At 39.9% G+C, this 21163-nt stretch overlaps 1 protein-coding gene and 1 non-coding gene across 2 annotated transcripts in view; one reads left to right on the top strand and one right to left on the bottom strand.

Annotated features, from left to right (window-relative positions):
* LOC133792253 (uncharacterized) overlaps nucleotides 1-17037 on the bottom strand; it is a 69273-nt gene extending 52236 nt beyond the window's left edge. Inside the window, exons 1-3 of the mRNA XM_062230161.1 lie at nucleotides 16590-17037; nucleotides 16048-16250; nucleotides 9707-9886 (exon numbers count right to left, since the gene is read on the bottom strand). Of these exons, the coding sequence (XP_062086145.1) occupies nucleotides 9707-9886; nucleotides 16048-16250; nucleotides 16590-17037 (831 nt within the window). The remainder of the gene's footprint in view (nucleotides 1-9706; nucleotides 9887-16047; nucleotides 16251-16589) is intronic.
* Nucleotides 2087-2192, top strand: LOC133793226 (small nucleolar RNA R71). The gene has a single exon (XR_009874681.1). It is a non-coding gene; the product is annotated as a small nucleolar RNA R71 (small nucleolar RNA).
* Nucleotides 17038-21163: the final 4126 nt, after the last annotated feature.

Raw genomic sequence — 21163 nt, 5'->3', positions numbered from 1 at the left:
TCTATTTTGTATAGTTATCACATCCCCAAACTTAAAGTTTTGCTAGTCCTCAAGCAAAACAAAAATTAAAACACACATTTTGTTTATTGATAATATAAAAAGGATTTTCTCAAAAATTGCACAATGAAAATAATTCTAAAACATTATTATGGATAAAAGTTAAGCTTATGTAATTAATTAAATTATCAATTTTTCTTCTTTTTTTTTTTAAATGTTTTCAAAAATTATTTTTCTTTCAAACTTATAGGAATAAAAATATTCTTGTTATGAAAAATGTAATTTTTTGTTATAAGCAAAATTGACCCTATAATTAAAAACAAAGCTTAAAAATTATTCATATTTTTAAGAGAACTAAACTCAAACTCAATCAAGATTTTTATCATTGAAAATGAAAAATATCACCGAATTTTTTTTTTTGATTCTTGGCATTTTAAGAAAAATGAAATTTTTTTGAATTTTTTTAACAAGACAACAATATATATAGTTTTTTTTAAAAAAAAAAACTTAACACAATTCTACCCTAATATTCAACATAATGAATGGTAACCAACCATTAAACTCACTATGGCGCACCAAGTAGGAGCCCGGTGCTGGTGCTCGGGCCTGGTGCTGGCTAGGAAGGCTTCATTGGTGGGCTGAAGGGGTTCCCAAGCCCGTGGGGGCTGGAGGCTGGGAGAAGGCCACACGGGCTAGGCCTGGGAGGAGGAGCTGGGCAGGCAGGTCCACGAGGCAGGCAAGTTGGGCAGGGTGGCGCAGGCCTGGGCCGTGGTTGGACTGGGCATGGAGGAGCTGGGCGTGGGCCTGGTTCTTAGGCTGAAGAGAAATGCCATTTTTTTTTTTTTGGTTATTTTCTTTTAAAACTACACCTCTCTCTTATTTGCTCTTCTTTATTTTTAAGCATAACAAAAATGCAAAGTTCATCCTACAAAATCAGTAAACATTAAATTATAATAAAATATTTTCAATTATAAAATAAACCATATTAAATCCATGAAAATATTAATTAAAAATTAATTTTCTTTGGCAATTAAGTTAAATAAAATTACATTTTTAACTTTTAATCTAAAAATATTAATTTCAAATAATTAAACTACAACAGATTATAATAAAATATCTATAAAAACACACAAAAGTATATAAAATCATGGCAAGACTAATAAATTCAAAATTACTTAAAAACTTAATAAATTAATTAAAAACTCAAGAACTAAGCAACAATTAGCATTTAAAATATGGTATGTAATCGGGTTTGACAATGTTCTTTCCGGACCTAAGAGTTAAAATTGATTTGACTTCTCCATTATGACTAGACTTTCCTATCTCATATTGACCTTTTGGATTAGGGATAGGTTGACTAGGGAATGTTCATTTTTCTCTATCAGCTAAAGTAGTAGCGAGTTATCCTACTTGTGTCTCGAGTTTGGTGATTGATTGAGATTGATTTTGTAGGATTTGTTGAGTGGATTGCATAAATTGTTGTAAATTATCTTCTAAGGAAGGTTTCCTTTGTTGAGGATATGGTTGATTTTGTGGGGCATGAGTTTGGTTTTGCGTGTTGTATTGGTGCCCTTGATTCATTTGAGGTTGGTCTTGTCCCCATGAAAAGTTTGGATGGTTTCTACAATTTGGATTGTAGATGGATGAAAATGGGCTATCATTTGGTTTCCCATAAGCATGAAGAGCATTGGCCTCCTCAGAAAAGACTTCATGGTAGGAAGGACATGATTGGGCATTATGGCAGGGACTAGAACAAATAGAGCAAACATCTTTTCTTGGTTGTATTGAAGAATTTATAGTTTGGCTTATGGCTAAAGCTTCAACTTTTCTCACTAACTTTTCTAAGGATGTTCTTAAGTCTAATTCATATTTTACTTCATACCTTCCTACTCTTTTTGGTGAATTAGTTGACTTAGACCTAGGATCAAAATAATTCCATTGTTGTGAATTGACAGATAAATCTTCAAGGGCGTCCCAAGCCTCTTGTCCTTGAAATTTTAAAAAAATTCTAGTATGCACAGATTGAATCATTTGACGATTAGAGAGAGCCAAACCATCATAAAAATATTTTACAAGTCTTCATTTTTCAAAACTATGATGAGGACATTTTAATAATAAATCTTTAAACATTTCCCAACATTCATAAAACTCTTCATTATCTTTTAAAAAAACTCAGAGATTTCTCTCCTTAGACTATTAGTTTTAGACATATGAAAAAAATTCAGCAATAATTTATTATAAAGTTGATCCCATGTAGTTATAGACCCTGTGGGAAGAGAATTTAACCCAGCTTTTGATTTGTCTTTTAATGAAAAACGAACAATCTTAGTTTGATCGTCTCATCAGAAAAATTTTGAAATTTAAATGTTGAGCAAATTTCTAAGAAATCTTTGACATGCATGTAAGGATCCTCTCTATCTAACCCATAAAAAGATGGCAACAATTGAATGATTGATGGTTTAAGCTCAAAGTGGGTAGCATAAGTGGTAGGAAGAACGATACATGAAGGAGCATTAGATGAAATAGGCGCAAAATATTCAAGCAAAGCTTTTTCAAGCACAACATTTTCATCAACAGGATTAGCAATTGGCGCCATGATGCTCAAATTTTTACTAACACTTTCTATTTCTAACAAAGATAAACGTCTTTTTACTAATCGATTTTTAGAGTTACGTTCTCAATGGTGCATAAAAATTTCACAAAGCAACAAAGATAATCTCAAACAAACAATTTTCTGATGTGGAAGATCAGTAAAAACTGCTACCACAGAGCATACTAAGAATTTTTAGATATTTCACAACAATATAATTTTTATGGTTCACTTGCCCCAGGTCTATTTGATTCCACTTACTCGCACACTACTAACAACTCCCTGAGATTAATTAGTAGAGGCGGATTGGGAATTTTGTTCAAAATTCCTTTAAGCAAAAATTTCTTATGGTGAAAGGACAAGATTTAGGTTTCTCTTTTTTTTCAAGTATTTTTTTTCACAAATACATAATAAAATGATAAAAGATAAAGAAAAATACGGCAAGATTAAATAAGACTATCCAAATTTAAGCAAGAGTAGGGAGGCATTGCATGCCATTAACCATAACTAAAAATAAGGTAAAAATTAGAAGGCACAAGTGCCATAAACTAAAACATAAGATAAAAGACTAGGAGGCAAAATTTTCATCAACTAGCTAGGAGGCACAATTGCCATCAACTAGTAACTTGCAAAAATAAAATAAAATAAAACTACAACAAGATAAATAAAGAAAATTACAAAAAAGTTTAGGAGGCACAAGTGCCGTTAAATAACAAAGAAATACAAGGAATAAAACTTACAACTAAATTAGGCGCAAGTGCCATCAACTATAGAAATTAAAAAGATAGATTCATAGGAGGCACAAGTGCCGTCAACTAAAAAAATAATAAATATAAATATATAAGTAATTTTTTTTTTATGAGTGGTAGAACCGTCTCAAATTTTCTCTTTATCTTTGTTTTTTAGTTTTTATATAAATATATATATTTTCTTATATTTTTGTATATATAGTTTTTTTTAAGTGCAAAAATTAAAATAACTAGTAGAAGAATTCACTAACCTTGAGATAAATTTTGTTTCTTTTCTTGAAAATCCCCGGCAACGGTGCCAAATACTTGATGGACCCAAAAATGGTTTGTTTTAAAAATTTATACTCGCAAGCGCACAAATCGTTCATATAGAATAGTGATCGTGTAAGCAAGGATGTCGAATCCAAAGGAGTTGTCTAAAATAAAAAAGAAAACTATTTTAAACCAAAATTAATAAATTCTAACCTAGCTCCAAATATTGATGAGTTTTAATGTTATAGACATAAAATAAAAGATTGAAAATAAAACTATTTAAGAGAATAAAAATAAACCAATTATGATTTTTAAAATAAATTATAAAAGGAAGATTATTAAGATATTAGAATTCACAAAATGTAAGTTTAATAATACTTATTAGTATATTGATTCCCAAGTTTTAGTGATGGTTAAAATAAGTCAAACTATCATTTTCTAAATAAATTTATACTTTTAAAAACAAATTATTTTTTAAAAAAAAATTGGATTTGTCGTCATTTTTCAAAAAGTATAATTTCAAAGTATTTAATGTGGATCAACCTAATGAAACAACAAAAAATTAAATAACATTATTTATAAGGCAAAACATAATATTTTTGTTCTAGGCATGGATGTGTACAATTTAATGACACATCTTACCCAAAGAATATTATGTTTTTGCAAAATGAAGAACAAAGTGCATATTATCTGTGGATGCTCAATATTCCACGCCCTTAAAAGATCAAAGACGCCTAAATAAAGGCCTAAGTGAGTGTTAGAGTCACCGCCTCACTTGACCGCACCCAGGCGCGAGGCCGTGTCCATGCCGCCTCGTCCACACGAGGTCGTATCCCTGCCACCTCGTCCACGCGAGGCCACGCCCGAGGCCCAGCCGCGAGGCCATGTCCCTGCCGCCTCATCCATGCGAGGCCACGCCCGAGGCCCAGCCGCGAGGCCGTGTCCCTGCCGCCTCGTCCACGCGAGGCCACGCCCGAGGCCCAGCCGCGAGGCCGTGTCCCTGCCGCCTCACCCACGCGATGCCATTCTGCCTCGGTCGTGTGAGGCCCTCGTCATGGCCCAGCCGCGAGGCCGTGCCACCCTCTCGGCATCTCGTGAAGGCCTCTCCCAAAGACTAACGCGTGTGAGACAACCTCGTCCCAATGGATCTCGTCCCAAGGCCTCGCGTGCATAATGACAGTGGTCGAGGTGGACCACAAGAGACAAAAAGAGTACGAACAAGGTACCTCAAAAGGGGTATGTACATGCCTGCTAGGATCAAGGGACGGGCCTGACACCTGTGCTCGACAAGTCGTGGCGGTTGGGAATGGTACAAAGAGTGGCTACACCACCACCACATCTCTGACACCTGTACAAAGCGAGTGGTGGAGTCATGACCGGGTACAAAAGATGAGGTGCTCCCATGGATTCTGACTGTGTACCAGAGCCGACACCACTCTCATGTTGGTGTACTCGTGTACCATCTGGTCCCCTGGACCACCATGTACCCAGGGCCATTAGAGCCCACTATATAATGAACCCCAATTCCACATGGATGGGGGTTGGAAAATTGATTGTAGCAAGTCCATCTTAATGAATGAAAATTGATTTCACCATTGTTCTGTTACAATTGTTCTTAGAGTTGATACTTAGATTCTGAGAGTTTTTCTTTGCATAATCTTAGCTCTGTGATTTTTCCGACTTAACTTAGTTGACGAGTTCTCACCGTCAACAGTTTGGCGCCATCTGTGGGAACTTAAGTTCCAAGCTACTGTTCTACCATTACTTCCAGCAAGAAGAAGTGCCAAGACGTTCAAAGCGACTCAGGGAGCCACGAGAGGTGGAGGTCCACCTTAACGGAGTCCAGCTGAAGGCCTCCATGAAGGATCCCCCTCCACCCAGAGAGGTGGAGCCCCCAAGGGACCCTGAGGTTCACGAGGGTGATAGAGAGGCCTCGTCACCGGGCCTCCCGCTTGTAGAGAGTCCTCCAAGAGCACCATCGGGAAATGCTAACATGTTCCTGCTCCCTAAACCACCACAAGTACCGAACTCCAGCCGACAGGACCTGGGCCCTTCTACGCGTAGGCACGATAAACACCCCCGGGTCCATTCCGTGAGCTCGAGTTTGAAATCTCGATTCTATGAAGAAGAAATACGTGAGCTCCATCGTAAGAACCAAAGGTTGGAGACCACCCTGGAGAACATGCAAGAGGTGCTGAATGGCCTATTGCAGAGTAAGTTAAGCGTGACCTTGCCCAAGAGGAAGGAGAAAGGTCGGGAGGGGGTAAAGACCACCATACCAGTAGATGATGGGAGGACCCGACACTCTTCCAGTAACACCCCCCGAGCGAAGCAACGCGAACATCCTGAACCACCAAAGCAGGCCCAGAAACCGGAGCCAAGGACCAACGCTGCCCCTCGCAACGAGGACGAGGTCACCTCTAAAAGAGCACCCTCAGATTTTCGGGAGGAGCTCAATAAAAAGAGGGTGGGTAAAGGGACCACGCCCCCTATGGCGCCTTGAGAGGGCAAGGGAAAGGTGGATCTTAACCCGTCCGTTTTGAGGGACTCTCCAAGCAAGAGGAGGCAGGACCTGGACACAGAAATGAGGAGCTTGCGAAGCAAGATCGGCACCGCCTCTGGTGGTCAGGCTTTTGAGGAAGAGTTCGACCATGAGTCACCCTTCGTGAGGGAGATTCAGGCCATCCGGCTCCCTGCCAACTTTAGGGAGCCCAATATGACCCCCTACGAAGGAAGCACGGATCCAAAATATCATCTATATACATTTAACGACCTGATGAAGCTGAGGGGAATTGGCAGCGGGGCGAGATGTCATTGCTTCGCTGTCACATTAAGAGGACCTGCATACAAATGGTTCAAGAGGCTTAGACCGGGGTCCATCCGATCTTGGCAGCAACTTTTTGATGAATTCCTCCAGCAGCACCACGCCGTGCGAGATTACACGATGCCAGGCACCAACCTCGCCAATGTGAAGCAAGGAGAAAACGAGAGTCTGAAGAGCTATATCCACCGGTTCAATATGGAGGCAGCTAAGGTAGGGAGCGTGACCCGCCGAGAGTTGAAAATGGCCATCACAGCTGGAGTACACCTAGGGAGCAAGTTATGGGATAACATGCTCAAGAGAGAGGTCACGGACTTGGATGATTTCTACGAGCGGGCACAAAAGTACATTCGCGTGGAGGATGGTCACGAGAACCTCAAAGCTGGAAAAGGCACATCGCCCCCGTAACCTTCAGTTCGGGAAAACCAAAGCAGTACAAAGAAGAAGGGGGTTTATGAGGGAACGAGGGACGATCAACCCCGGAAGCACCAACGCTCTGATGAGCGCATACAGAGCCCCTAAACCTTTTACACAGACCTCACCCACGCGAGAGAGGATATTTTCGTTATGAACGAAAACCAGGTCCCTTTCAAAAGGCCCCCGCCAATAAAAAAAGATCGGTCTAAAAGAGACCCCAGCAAGTATTGCCAATATCACAAGGATATCGGCCACACCACCGCGGAGTGCAACCATTTGAAGGTGGAAATCGAGGAGCTCATCCGCAGGGGACATTTGGGCAGATATGTGTGCAAGGAGAATCAAAGGCCAGAAGAAGGAGTGTCCTCGCCGTGGGCATGAGGGGTGGCCCCAGAAGTGCAGGGAGAGGTTAGGACCATCTTTGGAGGACCAAGATTCGGAGGCGATTCAAGGAAGGGGTGAGACAAGTACGCCAAGGAGGCCAGACGAAGTCCACCACCTTGCGTTTCAAGTTTGGAGCAACGCCCCCCGAAGAGCTTCAAGGGCGAGAATGAATCGATAACTTTCACTGAAGAAGATGCGCAGGGGGTGCATTTCCCTCATAATGACCCCCTGGTGCTAACTACCCAGCTTGCTAACATGAGGGTACATCGGGTCTTGGTGGATAACGGGAGCTTTGTGGACATCTTGTATCGACCAACGCTAGAAAAGATGGGATTGGGCCTCTGCCACCTAAAGCCTTGCACTACGTCTTTGTATGGGTTTACGGGAGATTCGATACAGCCCCTGGGGGCAATCGAATTAGCCCTCACCATGGGGGAGCAACCCAGGCAAACCACCGTAATGGCTAACTTTGTCATGGTGGATTGCACCTCAGCCTTCAATGCGGTATTAGGGAGACCCTCTCTAAGAGAATTGAAGGCGATAACTTCTGTGTATCACCTAGCTATGAAATTCCCAACCCCCGAGGGAGTAGCATGCGTGAAAGGGGAACAGAAGGAAGCGAGGGAATGCTATAACATGTCCCTCCGCACAGCCACCAAACCCTCTGTACCGATGGCAATGGTCGTGTATGAAGGAGCAACCCACACAATTTGGACCCACGAGTTACGGATCATCTTGAGAGGTGCTACCAGCGACGCTTAGGCACTCAGTGCAAAAAGAACCTATGTTTAGTTTGTTCCTTGTTGTTTTAGCTTAGGTATGTAAGAATCAAAGAGGCTACCTAGGTAACCTCCTAGTTAGATGTAACCCTTTTATTTACAAGGTTGGTTGTAAACCGCATGCTATGAATGAAACTGTTTGCAACTTCATGTGTTACTTTTCTTCGCTACGCGGGCATCAGCCAAAGTGCCTGCCGAAATAAATTTCACCAAACACTTGGGGGGCAGGACAGGAGGCATAAACATGCAGCTAGCAAGGGGAACCTAAAAAGGGCTCCTAAAAAGGACCCTTTAACGGAGGATCCTAAAAAGGACCCATTGCCCTCCTAAAAAGGAGGCTCTTAAAAAGGACCCTCTACCAAGAGGATCCTAAAAAGGACCCTCTAATAGGAGATCTTAAAAAAGGGCCCTCCATTAGGAGGAGGTGGCCCGGGAAAGTAAAGCAAGCGAAAAGTAGGAGAATCCAAAGAAGGACCCCTTGCACCAGGATCCCAAAAAGGATCCTATGCACCAGGAGGACCGTAAAAAGGACCCTTTAACGGGAGGTCCCAGAAGGACCCCTTATATTGGGGCCTTAAACGAAGTCCTTGGCCCTCCATCAGGAGGACCCAAAAGGGACCATGACCCTAAAAAGGGACCCTTTAACGGGAGGTCCCAGAAGGACCCCTTATATCGGGGCCTTAGGCGAAGTCCTTGGCCCTCCATCAGGAGGACCCAAAAGGGACCATGACCCTAAAAAGGACCCTTTAACGGGAGGTCCCAGAAGGACCCCTTATATCGGGGCCTTAGGCGAAGTCCTTATATACAGAAAACAGGGAGAGGACCTTGCAAGGCATCCCTTGGGTTCACAAGGATTAGCTACCCTTGTGAACATCAAGGAGGCCAAAGGGTCTTGCAAAATATATAAATATATATAGTAATAATACTAATAAGTCTAGAGCGGCCACCAAGCCGTCTAGCCAAAAAGGGTCCTAAAAGAGACCCTTGTAAAAATAGTACTATGAATAACGATGAGAGGGATGCTTCTCGCAAAAAATAATAAGCGCGCTCAAGAATATATAAAAGGATAGCTAGGACCCAAGGGGTCAAAATATCCTTAGAAAAGTAATCAAGAGGCACCAAAAGAGGTCCCAGTGAACCCTTTCACATGGGCTTCAAAGGACCTCCAGCCTGGTAAATAAAAGAGGGGAACCAACCAAACCCCATCATACAGGCTCAAAAGGACCTCAAATGCAGTGGAATAAGGGATAAATAGCCACACATGTATATATAAATTGAAAAAGAAAGTTTTGAAGATAGTACAAGATTTACACAAAAAAAAAAAGAAAGAGCATACACCCATAGCGGGCTAGCTGACAAAAGTTATGAAATAACAACATCAGGGCTTCCTGCCACAGGCGCTCCACACGGCCACTCGAGCAACGGCGTGCTCACCGAAAGAAGAAAAATCGAAATTGCGGTTCTGCCTCCACACGCTGTAAAGGGCACGATCTATGGACCGGTACTCAATGGCAGCCTTCTCCGCCTCCAAGGAAGCATTTCTCTCCTGCAACGAGGCGACATCGGCCCTAGCAGCCTGGAGTTCGGCCCTGGTAGCCTCGACCTTAGCCTCTAAATAAGTAACCCTCTCCTGCGACGTTGCCGCGATAGCCTTGGTCGCCAGGAGTTCGCTCTTCAGGCTGGTAACTTGGTCCTTCAGCTTTGTGGCCTTGGCAACCGCCTTCAGCTTCCTTCTCGACGAGTCAGCAAGTTTGGTCCGGACCATTTGCAGATCAGCCTGAGTGTTCTCAAGCTCTTTCTCAAGCTCCTGGATCCGGGCCATGAGGCAGTCCCTCTCAGTAGTAGACGCGGAGAGGTTGCTAGACGAGTCGGCAAGCCACAAAGCCACGGTATAGGCCTGCACAAGAAAGTTAATGACAGCAACAATAAGTAACAAAAAAAAATTATGCATGTACATCTATACATAATAGGGCCGACCCGAGGTGCAGGAACTCACCCAAGCCATGGTGTGCCTTAGGTTTTCCCCAAGGTCCGGCAGAGCAACATTCCCAAGACCATTCCAGTCAGATACGGGGAGGCCTGAGGCAAGTTGGATGTACCGCTGCTCGTAAGACGTCGCCATCCGTGTCACCCAGAGGCACCTGGCTGGGTGAGGACAGACGACCCGCTCGCCGAAATGGGAGGGGGCGTGGTAAAAGTGGAAAAGTGAGGCCCCGGTAGATCAGAGGGAGGCTCCGGAAGATCGGCGAAATAAGTCCCTGATGGTCCAGGGTCGAGAGGAGCCTGAGTGAAGGCGTCATAGCCCTCAGGGTCAGGGCACACATAACACCCGGAATGGCCTGCTGGTCTTGAGAATGAGGGGCTATGTCCGGATCATAAGAGGCACATGGAGGGCATCCCCCAGGAGATGGAGGAAGCTGGTGAGGTCCCCCGCGGTCAAGGGGGGCTTCCTCTGGCTCTTCCTCAGCCTCATCGTCATTTGGGCAAGGCTCGGCCAATACCCCCTTCATCTTCACGGACCCTGAGATGGTCCACAACAACTTGGGGTCCGAGACAGGGGACAATTTATGGCAGTTCAGATTCTTCACGGTGAATAGGCACACCGCCTTTTTCGTAGCGGGGCCAGCGCTGAGGAACTTTCTCATGTCTCTCGCTTCCGACCCGACAACTGTGGGTTCGGCGAATTGCTCTGCATAATACACGCCATGGTCGATATGAACGTAAGTCATGAAACAATAAGTTGTAAGAAAGTAAAAGAGAGACTGTGATGCTCAGGGTACTTACTGGAAGTGGCCGGGAAGTCCTTGCGGACAGAGAGGAGGCCTTCCACGAAGAAAAAGTCCTGCTTCTAGGACCCCGGGTTGGACTACGAGCCCTCTATCAAAGAGGCCTCGTTGTTGGATTTTTGTAAATAGTAAAAGCCCTTTGACTTGGGAAGGGGCATGAGGTTGTAGAGGAAATGCACCTCTGTCGCCGTAGGAGCACGTTTCAACAGCTTCGTAAATGCAACGAAAAGGCAGCTTAAAGTCAGCCAGTCATTGGGTGCCAGCTGAAGCGGGGCAAGGTCGAAGTAGTTGAGGACCGCAACAAAGAACGGGTGTAACGGGATGGTACCACCCGCCTTCAGGATGTGCTCGCTGAGGGCCACGAAGCCGGGCCTAGGACAGTCAGCCCGGCATGTCTCCTGAGGAACATATAACGCGTACTCCGAAGGGACGCGATAGTGATCCACAATGTCCCTCAGTTTGTTTTCGGACACACGCGACACCAGTTCGGATGCCAGTAGAGGAGCATCGTCCCGTTCATTGGAAGTCACCTGTCATCGTGCCCTCGGCATATCTGCAAACCCAAAAGAAAAAAGGTGAGAAAGAGACAGAGCACTTGACCCTCCATTTTTTCATCCTAGCAAGAGTCTTCCATCGGGGGACCGACAGCAGAAGTGCTAAGCTAGGGAAAATCGAGACCAAGGGTTGAGGAGAAGCGGGAGCCGCTCTATGACAGTCATCAGGTGAGGACGGGCTGGAGGGCTCAGGCGGAAGGTGTCCCTCCATAAACTCTAACTCTTTCTGCAGCTCTAAAAGGGTCACCCTAAGGCTTGCTACATGGTCACTAAGGTTTGGGGGGAAAGGTGCTCCATCTCCTCTCGACACTGAGTCAATTTCGCTCTCCACCACCCAAATTCTACGCCTAAGTCCAGCCATGTGCTCAAGATGGCGGATACGGGCTTGCCTTAAGGAGTCATAGTCCTGGTAAGAGATTTCCTCAGGGGACTCTAAGTCTGAGGACAGGTCAATAAACTCAACCCCCGGAGGTGTGTCGAATGGACCATCACTAGCCATGAGGCCTCGTTCCGAAAGCCAAGAAGGGGTTCACGTGTAAATGAGGGGATGGCTAAAAAATACAAAGGAATGGGCTTAGGGCCTCTAGATGCAAGCGCCCTAGATGATTCACTACGGGGTATAAAAAAGAGGGGCATGCAAATGGTCAAACTCACTGCAAGCTCAGGCCAAGGTACCCCATCCTGAGTAATGCTAATTTGGACCCAGTGAACGTGAGGGAAAAAGAAAATATACCTCAAGTAGATAAGAAGGAGCGTTGTCGAGGTCGAAAGGAGGTCGAGGGCCAAAAGCACCAAATGGTCGAATATACGCGTCTGCAAAAATAGACCAAAAGGATGTGTTAGCCTCCAAATAGACATAGCAAAAAATTAGCTCATATGTATAAAAAAAAAAGAAGAAAATGAAATGAAAAAATAAAATGAAGGAAATTATGGAAAAAATGAGGATGTGGGGGATTGAACTCCTTACCTCTTAAAAGAGGAAGGATTCTGAAAACCACTAAGCCAAAGAAGTGAGGTGAAAATAATAAGCCTTGCATGTAGGCCTATTTATAAGAATCAAGGAGAATAGTCTACAAGAGCACCTAAAGGTCCTCTCCTAGACTGGGGGGCAAGTGTGGATGCTCAATATTCCACGCCCTTAAAAGATCAAAGATGCGCGCTAAGGTCCCATAAAGGCCTAAATAAAGGCCTAAGTGAGTGTTAGAGTCACCGCCTCGCTCGACCGCACCCAAGCGCGAGGCCGTGTCCATGCCGCCTCGTCCACGCAAGGTCGTGTCCCTGCCGCCTTGTCCACACGAGGCCACGCATGAGGCCCAGCCACGAGGCCGTGTCCCTGCCGCCTCGTCCACGCGAGGCCACGCCTGAGGCCCAGCCGTGAGGCCGTGTCCCTGCCGCCTCACCCATGCGAGGCCATGCTGCCTCGGCCGTGCGAGGCCCTCGTCATGGCCCAGCCGCGAGGCCGTGCCACCCTCTCGGCATCTCGTGAAGGCCTCTCCCAAAGAGCTACGCATGTGAGACAACCTCGCCCCAATGGATCTCGTCCCAAGGCCCTGCGTGCATAACGACAGTGGTCGAGGTGGCCCACAAGAGACAAAAAGAGTACGAACAAGGTACCTCAAAAGGGGTACATACATGCCTGCTAGGATCAGGGGACGGGCCTGACACCTATGCCCGACAAGTAGTGGCGGTTGGGAATGGTACGAAGAGTGGCTACACCACCACCACGTCTCTGACACCCATACAAAGCGAGTGGTGGAGTCATGACCAGGTACAAAAGTTGAGGTGCTCCCATGGATTCTGACTGTGTACCAGAGCCGACACCACTCTCCTATTTGTGTACTCGTGTACCATCTGGTCCCCTGGACCACCATGTACCCAGGGCCATTAGAGCCCACTATATAATGAACCCCAATTCCACATGGATGGGGGTTGGAAAATTGACTGTAGCAAGTGCATCTTAATGAATGAAAATTGATTTCACCATTGTTTTGTTACAATTGTTCTTAGAGTTGATACTTAGATTCTGAGAGTTTTTCTTTGCATAATCTTAGCTCTGTGATTTTTCCGACTTAACTTAGTTGATGAGTTCTCACCGTCAACATTATCTAACAATCCAAAATATGATATATTAAAGATGAAAGACATATATGAAGAAGAAAAATCCATAAACTTTGTTGCATTACAAGGGAAATAAACATACAACATAAATATTACCTAGTTACAAGTTACTTCATCATGATCTTAATAATCTTATGAAAAAGATTACAAGCACATAACTAGAATAGAAATTACAAAATAAACAAAATACATACTTGAAAATGGTCTTGAAAAACCCAAAATGGAATAGAGAATGGTAGAGAGGAAATGGTAGAAAGAATATGGTAACAAAAAATTAAGCACCCCAAAATTGTCTTGAAAACCCTTATTTATAGCCAAGATGAGAGCATTAAAATAATCAACTTAAATTAATTAAATTGATTAGATTAATTAAATTAATAATAATATGGAAAGTAGGAGTAAATTATAGGGTGTAATGATGATGTTGTGGTGAAATATGTGGAAAATTGGGTAAAAAGGTAGCATTTTTGGACATAGTGGACAAAAGTACATTATGGACATTTTCTTGGGCTCAAGAGGGGAAATGGCAGGAAAGAAAATGGCTGGGTGGCAGCTGGGCTTCGGCTGGGCAGGAGGCTTGGTTGAGTGTTGGGCCGAACTCGGCTGGTTTGGCTCGGGCCTGGTGCTGGCTGAGAAGGCTTCACTGTTGGGCCGAAGGGGTGCACAGGCCCGTTGGGGCTGGAGGCTGGGAGAAGGCCACACGGGCTGGGCCTGGGAGGAGGAGCTGGGCAGGCGGGCCCACGAGGCAGGTAGGCTGGGCAGGGAGGCGCGAGCCTGGGCCGTGGCTGGACTGGGCAAGGAGGAGCTGGGCGTGGGCTAGGTTCTTGGGCTGAAGAGAAATGCCCTTTTTTTTCTTTTGAAACTACACCTCTCTCTTATTTGCTCTTCTTTATTTTTAAGCATAACAAAAATGCAAAGTTCATCCTACAAAATAAGTAAACATTAAATTATAATAAAATATTTTCAATTATAAATTAAACTATATTAAATCCATGAAAATATTAATTAAAATTTAATTTACTTTGGCAATTAAGTTCAATAAAATTACATTTTTTAACTTTTAATCTAAAAATATTGATTCCAAATAATTAAACTACAACAGATTATAAAAAAATATCTATAAAAACACAAAAAAGTTAATAAATTAATTAAAAACTCAAGAACTAAGCAACAATTAGCATATAAAATATAGTAAAATAACTCTATTTTGTAGAGTTATCACGCATACACTGTATATATATACACATACAAAGTTAGTAAAATAAAATAAAAAACACATATACACCTCACACAAACATATACCACATAACACATATATATACACGACACACACATATCACATATCACACAAACACACATATATATACACAAGACACACAAAAATATATATACACGACACACACATATGTATATATATATATATATACATGACACGCACACACACATATATATACATACACATTTATATACATGACACACGCTTCACACTTCTCACCCACATATATATAAAAAAAATAAAAATAAAAACAGAGAGATAAATTAAATAAAAAATAAATGAAAAAATAAAAAAATACAAATATATATATATAAACATACACATATACACACATAAATATATATATATATATAAACATGCACACACATACACGGACCCATATAGATATATACACACATACATATATATACACATAGAGATAAATATTTATATCAAAGAAAAACACAACTCTAAAAAAAATATTAAATCAATTATATATAATTTATATATATAACAAAATATACATATATTCACAATGAGGGACTAAAAATATACCTCAAACACAAATATGATGGCTGGAAATCACTCATTCAACAGAGAGAAAAAGAAATCGTGGAGGGAGAGATTTATGGTTTTCATAGAGATAATGAAAGGATAAAAACAAATTAAATTGTAGGGAGGCTAAGGGAGGGTCGAGGAGCCTTAGGGACGTCGAGCCTCTGTCGGGGGAGGTCTGGGGAGGTGGGGAAGGGACTTCGGTGGTGCTGGAGGCAAAAATTGTAGAGGAAGAAATGAAGAAGAGGACTTTGTGATCTGGTATATATGCCATTATTAGTGTCACCCTAATAAAACCACAAGTCACCTCTAATGAACATTGTGAAGAATCAAATGTGCAACAAAATGGGAGATCAATGAACAAATCAACACAAAAATAGTGAAAATTTGTAATCTTTGGAGCCTTGTGGCGTGATTTCCCTTGAGGACAATACATATGATTCATATCAAGAACATCAATATTGAACTTCATACAAAAATTAGAAACTTCTTCTACTAAAGAATCCCATCCATTGTCTCTCATCATTTTGTAACTGTTTCTTGCATATTTTGACTAAATCCATTGCATTCACAATATCTTGATCATCTTTTTGAAAGACTTGTGACAACTCATTTGTGATCCCAAGAATATTCTTCACCAAATGCAAGCTAAATACAAAATCATATGTTTGCACCATTTGTAACATAATAGACGCTTCATATTTTTTCTCACTATTCAATCTATCATTTGTAATTTCCTCAAGCACATCAATAATAGATGAGAACATGATAGTGAACCTTACCAAAGTACCAAAGTACCAAAGTGTGATCTCCAACGTGTATCACATGGACGCTTAATTCCACGTTCTTGATTTTGGCCTCTTCCACTCAAAAGTTCTCCACCTTTTAAGCCTTCGATGACTTTAAGAGCTTGTTTTTCCCGGAGAATGTCATGACGCTTAGATGAGGCTCCAACAACATTCACCACATTAGACACTATGGTGAGAAAAGTACCTATTTTTTCATAAAAATATAAATCGTTATACATATAAATTTTTAATGAAACAAGTATTAGTAGAACATGAATAAAAAGGAAAATACTTATTAAATCATGTTTTTTTGCCACACCCAGGAGTGCTAATTATAGTTGATAAGAAAAACAGTGGACAAAAAAAGCACATTCATTCTCCTTCATGATAATACTTTTCAAACCATTAAACTCTCCACTCATGTTATTAGCTCCATCATACCCTTGATCTCATAATTTGGATATGCTCAACCCATGCTTTGAAAACAACTTTTCAATTGCTATCTTAAGTGAGATCGCAGTGGTATTAGGAACATGTTCAATACCGATGAATCGCTCAATCACACACCCTCTCTTGTCCACATAACGAAACAGTACGACCATTTGTTCCTTTATGGATACATCACGAGATTCATCAACTAAAATCGAAAAAACAACATCTTCCATATCTCTAATAATAACATTAATTGTTTCCATAGCACAAGCGTTTACAATGTCCTTCTGAATCTTTGGCGAAGTCAGTTTAAGATTCTCAGGAGCATTTTTTAAAGCAACAACTCTAACTTCCTCGTTATGATTAGCAAGAAACGTTAGAAGTTTGAGAAAGTTACCTTGATTATTAGACTCTTGGGACTCATCATGACCACAAAATGCAAGACCTTGTCGTACAAGAAAGCGAATACAATCAACTGAAGCAATTAATCGAACACGATAACTTATCTGATCTTTGATGTTCTTCTTTAAAAAAAAAGTGTTCAATTTGTTGTTTTCCATCCATTAAAGCTTCACATTTTTTGTAACACTTGTAATGACTACTGTTGTGATTTCCGACATGGGCTTCAAGTAGGCTCATTTTCTTCAAATTTGAAAAACCCTCACTAACAAATGTGTTGCCACCAGCTTATTTTCCAATGCTTGATTTAAAAAGATAGCAACATAGACAAAATGAAGAATTCTTACTTACGCTATATTCCAACCAAGTAGAAAATTGATCAAACCATGCAATGTTGAATCGACATTCCTTTGCTCCATATAATTTCTTAGGAAATTCATGACTTCTTGGTTGACAAGGCCCTTGCTGTAGATAATGTCTACGAATTTCATCTTGAATATTTGGGTGGTAATTGGAAATTGGTGGTCGCAACCCAGGATCGGTAGGAAGATTAGTCATATCAATTGAACTTGAAGTACATTTTTTTTAACTATCAAAATCTACTTCAGGAAAATGTGATATAATGTAAACTTTCTGTCCTTTTGAATTGTCTACCTCCACCTCAGGAAAATGTGACACATTTGAAGCTCTTCTATAATATTTTTCCATATCTGTGTCAAATATAACTATAAAATATCAAGTTTATATAATTTGTATTCATGTGTATGCTATATATGCAAGTGCACACATTTATATTAATTAAAAATATCAAATAAATATAGCACAAATTTTTATATATAATTTGTATTCTTATCCATACATGTAATTACACATTTATATCAATAAAATTATCAAGTAAATATAGAACAATTTTTTTACATAATTTGTATTTATATTGATGAAAATAGCAAATAATTATAGGACAATTTTTTTATGAACAATTACACATACAGTTTTTACATAATTTGTATTCATAAATACACATTTATATTGATAAAAATATCAAATAAATATAGAGAAATAATTTTATTTTTATATAATTACACATACATACCTGAAGAGATATCTCTTCTTCAAGTGATGAGTGAATCCCAATAATTATTCTACTACAATTTTTTTAGATCATTATAATAATTGAAAATTAACTAAAAAAAAATAAAAACTACACTTCTTAAAAACTACAAAAGTTTCAAAGAAGTGTTTTTGATAAACTAAAACCAAATTTGGTGATTATATAGTTGAAAACTAGATAAATTTTAACTCCAAAAACAATGTGGGACTTTGTAATTCTTTTTATTTTAGTGCTACAAATATGTTTACATGTAATTAAATATTAGTTATGGCAATTGGTGGGATGGCAAAATTGTTTACTTATTTCATAGAATGAAATTTGTGGGATGGCGAAATTGATACTCACACTCTCTTGGAGGTCTTTGGTTTGAATCACATGGGTCACATTTCTTTGTTTATTATTTTTAACAATGAAAATTCACATACTTTCATATGTAATATTTTTTTCCAGCTCGTGCCTAGGTCCCAACAAGTTTTTAGCTGCGTCCGCCCGTGGATGAGGTCATTAAGCACTATGCCGATAAGAAAAATGAGGTTGGCTTTAAAATATTCTATTCAAGATTTGATTTTTTTTCTTGTTATTTTCAATCTTAGAATGTAATAGCATTATAATGTTTTTGTACTAATTAATAGTATTTTTGTGATAGGAATACTCCAATCTAGCTGTTAATGAGGCTGGATTGGTTTCTTGTAAGCGTAGTGTCAAACCAGGAGTTCATACTCAAGATCCATTTACATCTGAGTTTGGTTTTGCTAAGAAGACTCATTTGTCCAAGTCCAATCCAATAATTAAAACTATCAAAGGATTGTAACCTTTTTCTTCTGACTTTGAGCATACTCCTCATTTTTCTAAGCAATTGGCTTTTGACCAATGGTGTCGTTTTGGATATAGAGAAAATAATGGGTAGGGCCAAACAACATTATTAATTTACATAATTATTTGAATGATTATTTTTAAATAATTTTTTTATGAATGCAGAAAGAAGTTGTTTTTAGACGAGAAAATAAAGCCTCGTCTCCATTTTGGTGTTGGTGAGGTGGATAACAAACAATGATTTTATGATTTGTTGACTTGAGGAAGAAATCTCGATATAATGATTAGAGATTTTGATTTTTGGATACTTTTCATAATTATTTTTTCTTGATACAAATTATTATATTAATTAATATGCAACACATAAATATTGCATTTTACTACCCGAGGAAGCAAATTAGATACGGCGAGAGTATTTGTATTTCAGCAACAACAACAGATTCTTTTTTTGGTTAGCGGATCAACTAATTATATAAAAAATATTTGAATTTTGGAAAGAATGCAACAGCAATACTAGACAATAATCCAATATTTTGTGGAATGCAGTTGATTTTATATTGATGCATGTACTCATTGAGGATTTTCCACAATGGGTTTTATGTATATTTAATATTGGTAAGCGATATCTTGAGGTGTACAACTCTATAGTAGGAACAAATGCATCTCTGAGGAAAGTATCAAAAGCGATGAGACCCTATGCAGTGTTGTTGCCTATATTATTTGCTAGGATTCAGATTTTTATGAGTAGAATGAATATATTTCCAAATGCCCATGAGTTTGCTAACAAGAAAGAAACATATCCTCTTGAAGTTTTCGTGGTGCCTGATCTTCCAGAACAAATTGATAGGTACTTAATTGTATTCATTCATTGGTTAGAATTTTTAATTTTTTTTAATATAAACTGAATTTTATTAATTTTGGTTATGTTTGGTAAATTTTTGTTTTTGAATTTTTAAAACACAAAAATATTATATTATATTATATTTTATTTTTGTTTTTTTATTTTTATTTTTAAAAAATAAAAATATGTTTGGTAACTATATTCTATTTTTTATTTTTAAAAATAAATGATAATAAGTGTGTTTGATAACTTTTATTTTTATTTTTTGTTTAACAATATAAAATAACATGTTGATTTGAAGAAGAGAAGAAAACAAGAAACGAAAAGTCGAAAAAAATTTTTAAAAAAAATTGAAAATAAAAAAAATTCTATTTTAAAAATTTAATGAATTTTAATTAAAATTATTAAAATAATAAATAAAAATAGAATTACCAAACACTTTTTTATGTATAATTGTCATTTTTTTAATTAATTAAATAAAAAATTATTTTTAAGTGTTACCAAACAACACCTTTGTGATTATAGTGACTGTGGGATTTTCATCATCAAATTTTTTATTTTTTTTTGCGTGGTGAAATTAAAAAGTTGCCTAATCTGATGTCAGTGGATGTGTTTCGCAATACGTTTTGTGCTGAGTTGTATGTCTATGTAAAATAGAAACAAGTTGTAGGTTTCCTTTCTAAATCTAAATTTCCTAGTAGATATGAGAGATCAAGGGTTGTTGACAATAAAATAACTATTCATATTTGAAGGCTACTGTACGCCCTGATTTTCCCACGGGCTGATTAACGAGCTGAGATACGGCCTAATCATGACTACCACGTGGACATCCCCAAGACTGGAGTTGCCATCATAGGATCCTACCTCCTTAGCTCAAGGTAACCCAAGGGTTCGCCAAGATTGCTCAAGGACTGAGTCTGGACTCTGAAGGCCGCAGGTCGAGGTAAGCATCCAGCTCGTGGTACGAGCTAGAGTTGGAGTTGTGACCTTTTATAAAGTCAACCACGCAAGGTAAACGTGCATATATCAGACATCACTTGTCTGATATACCCCTAACTTCTCGGACACGCAGCGTGAACGTGCGTATCCAGACACCCACGACTGGGTTGGGCCATGCGGCCCATTATCCCCTTACCTATTGATTTGACCACACTTATGTGTCAGGTTTAGGAATTAATCATGAATGTCGCAGAGTTGACATGATAGGTAAGAAGGTCACGGGATGACCTTCTTACCGACTCCCAGGTGCCTTCTCCTATAAATATGGAGACCCTGAGAGTTACAAAGGGTTGGATTCTATTATGTAAAAAATACCCTGTAAAAGAAGACCAAGCATATAGCAATAATATTGACTGGTGGAGTAGAAGGATTTTAACCTTTGAACCACCTAAAAAAACGTATTTTGTGTCACCATTCCATTTCCAAGATCATTCATCTATTTCGGTTCAACATAAGCACTAATCCCTTCCTCTTTATTTTCTTAATTACCTGTTGGCGAAGAACCGCGTCAACAGTTTGGCGC

This window comes from Humulus lupulus, chromosome 7 (assembly GCF_963169125.1).
Source record: "Humulus lupulus chromosome 7, drHumLupu1.1, whole genome shotgun sequence".
NCBI classification, from domain to species: Eukaryota; Viridiplantae; Streptophyta; class Magnoliopsida; order Rosales; family Cannabaceae; genus Humulus; species Humulus lupulus.
This window is presented reverse-complemented; position numbering and strand designations above follow the sequence as displayed.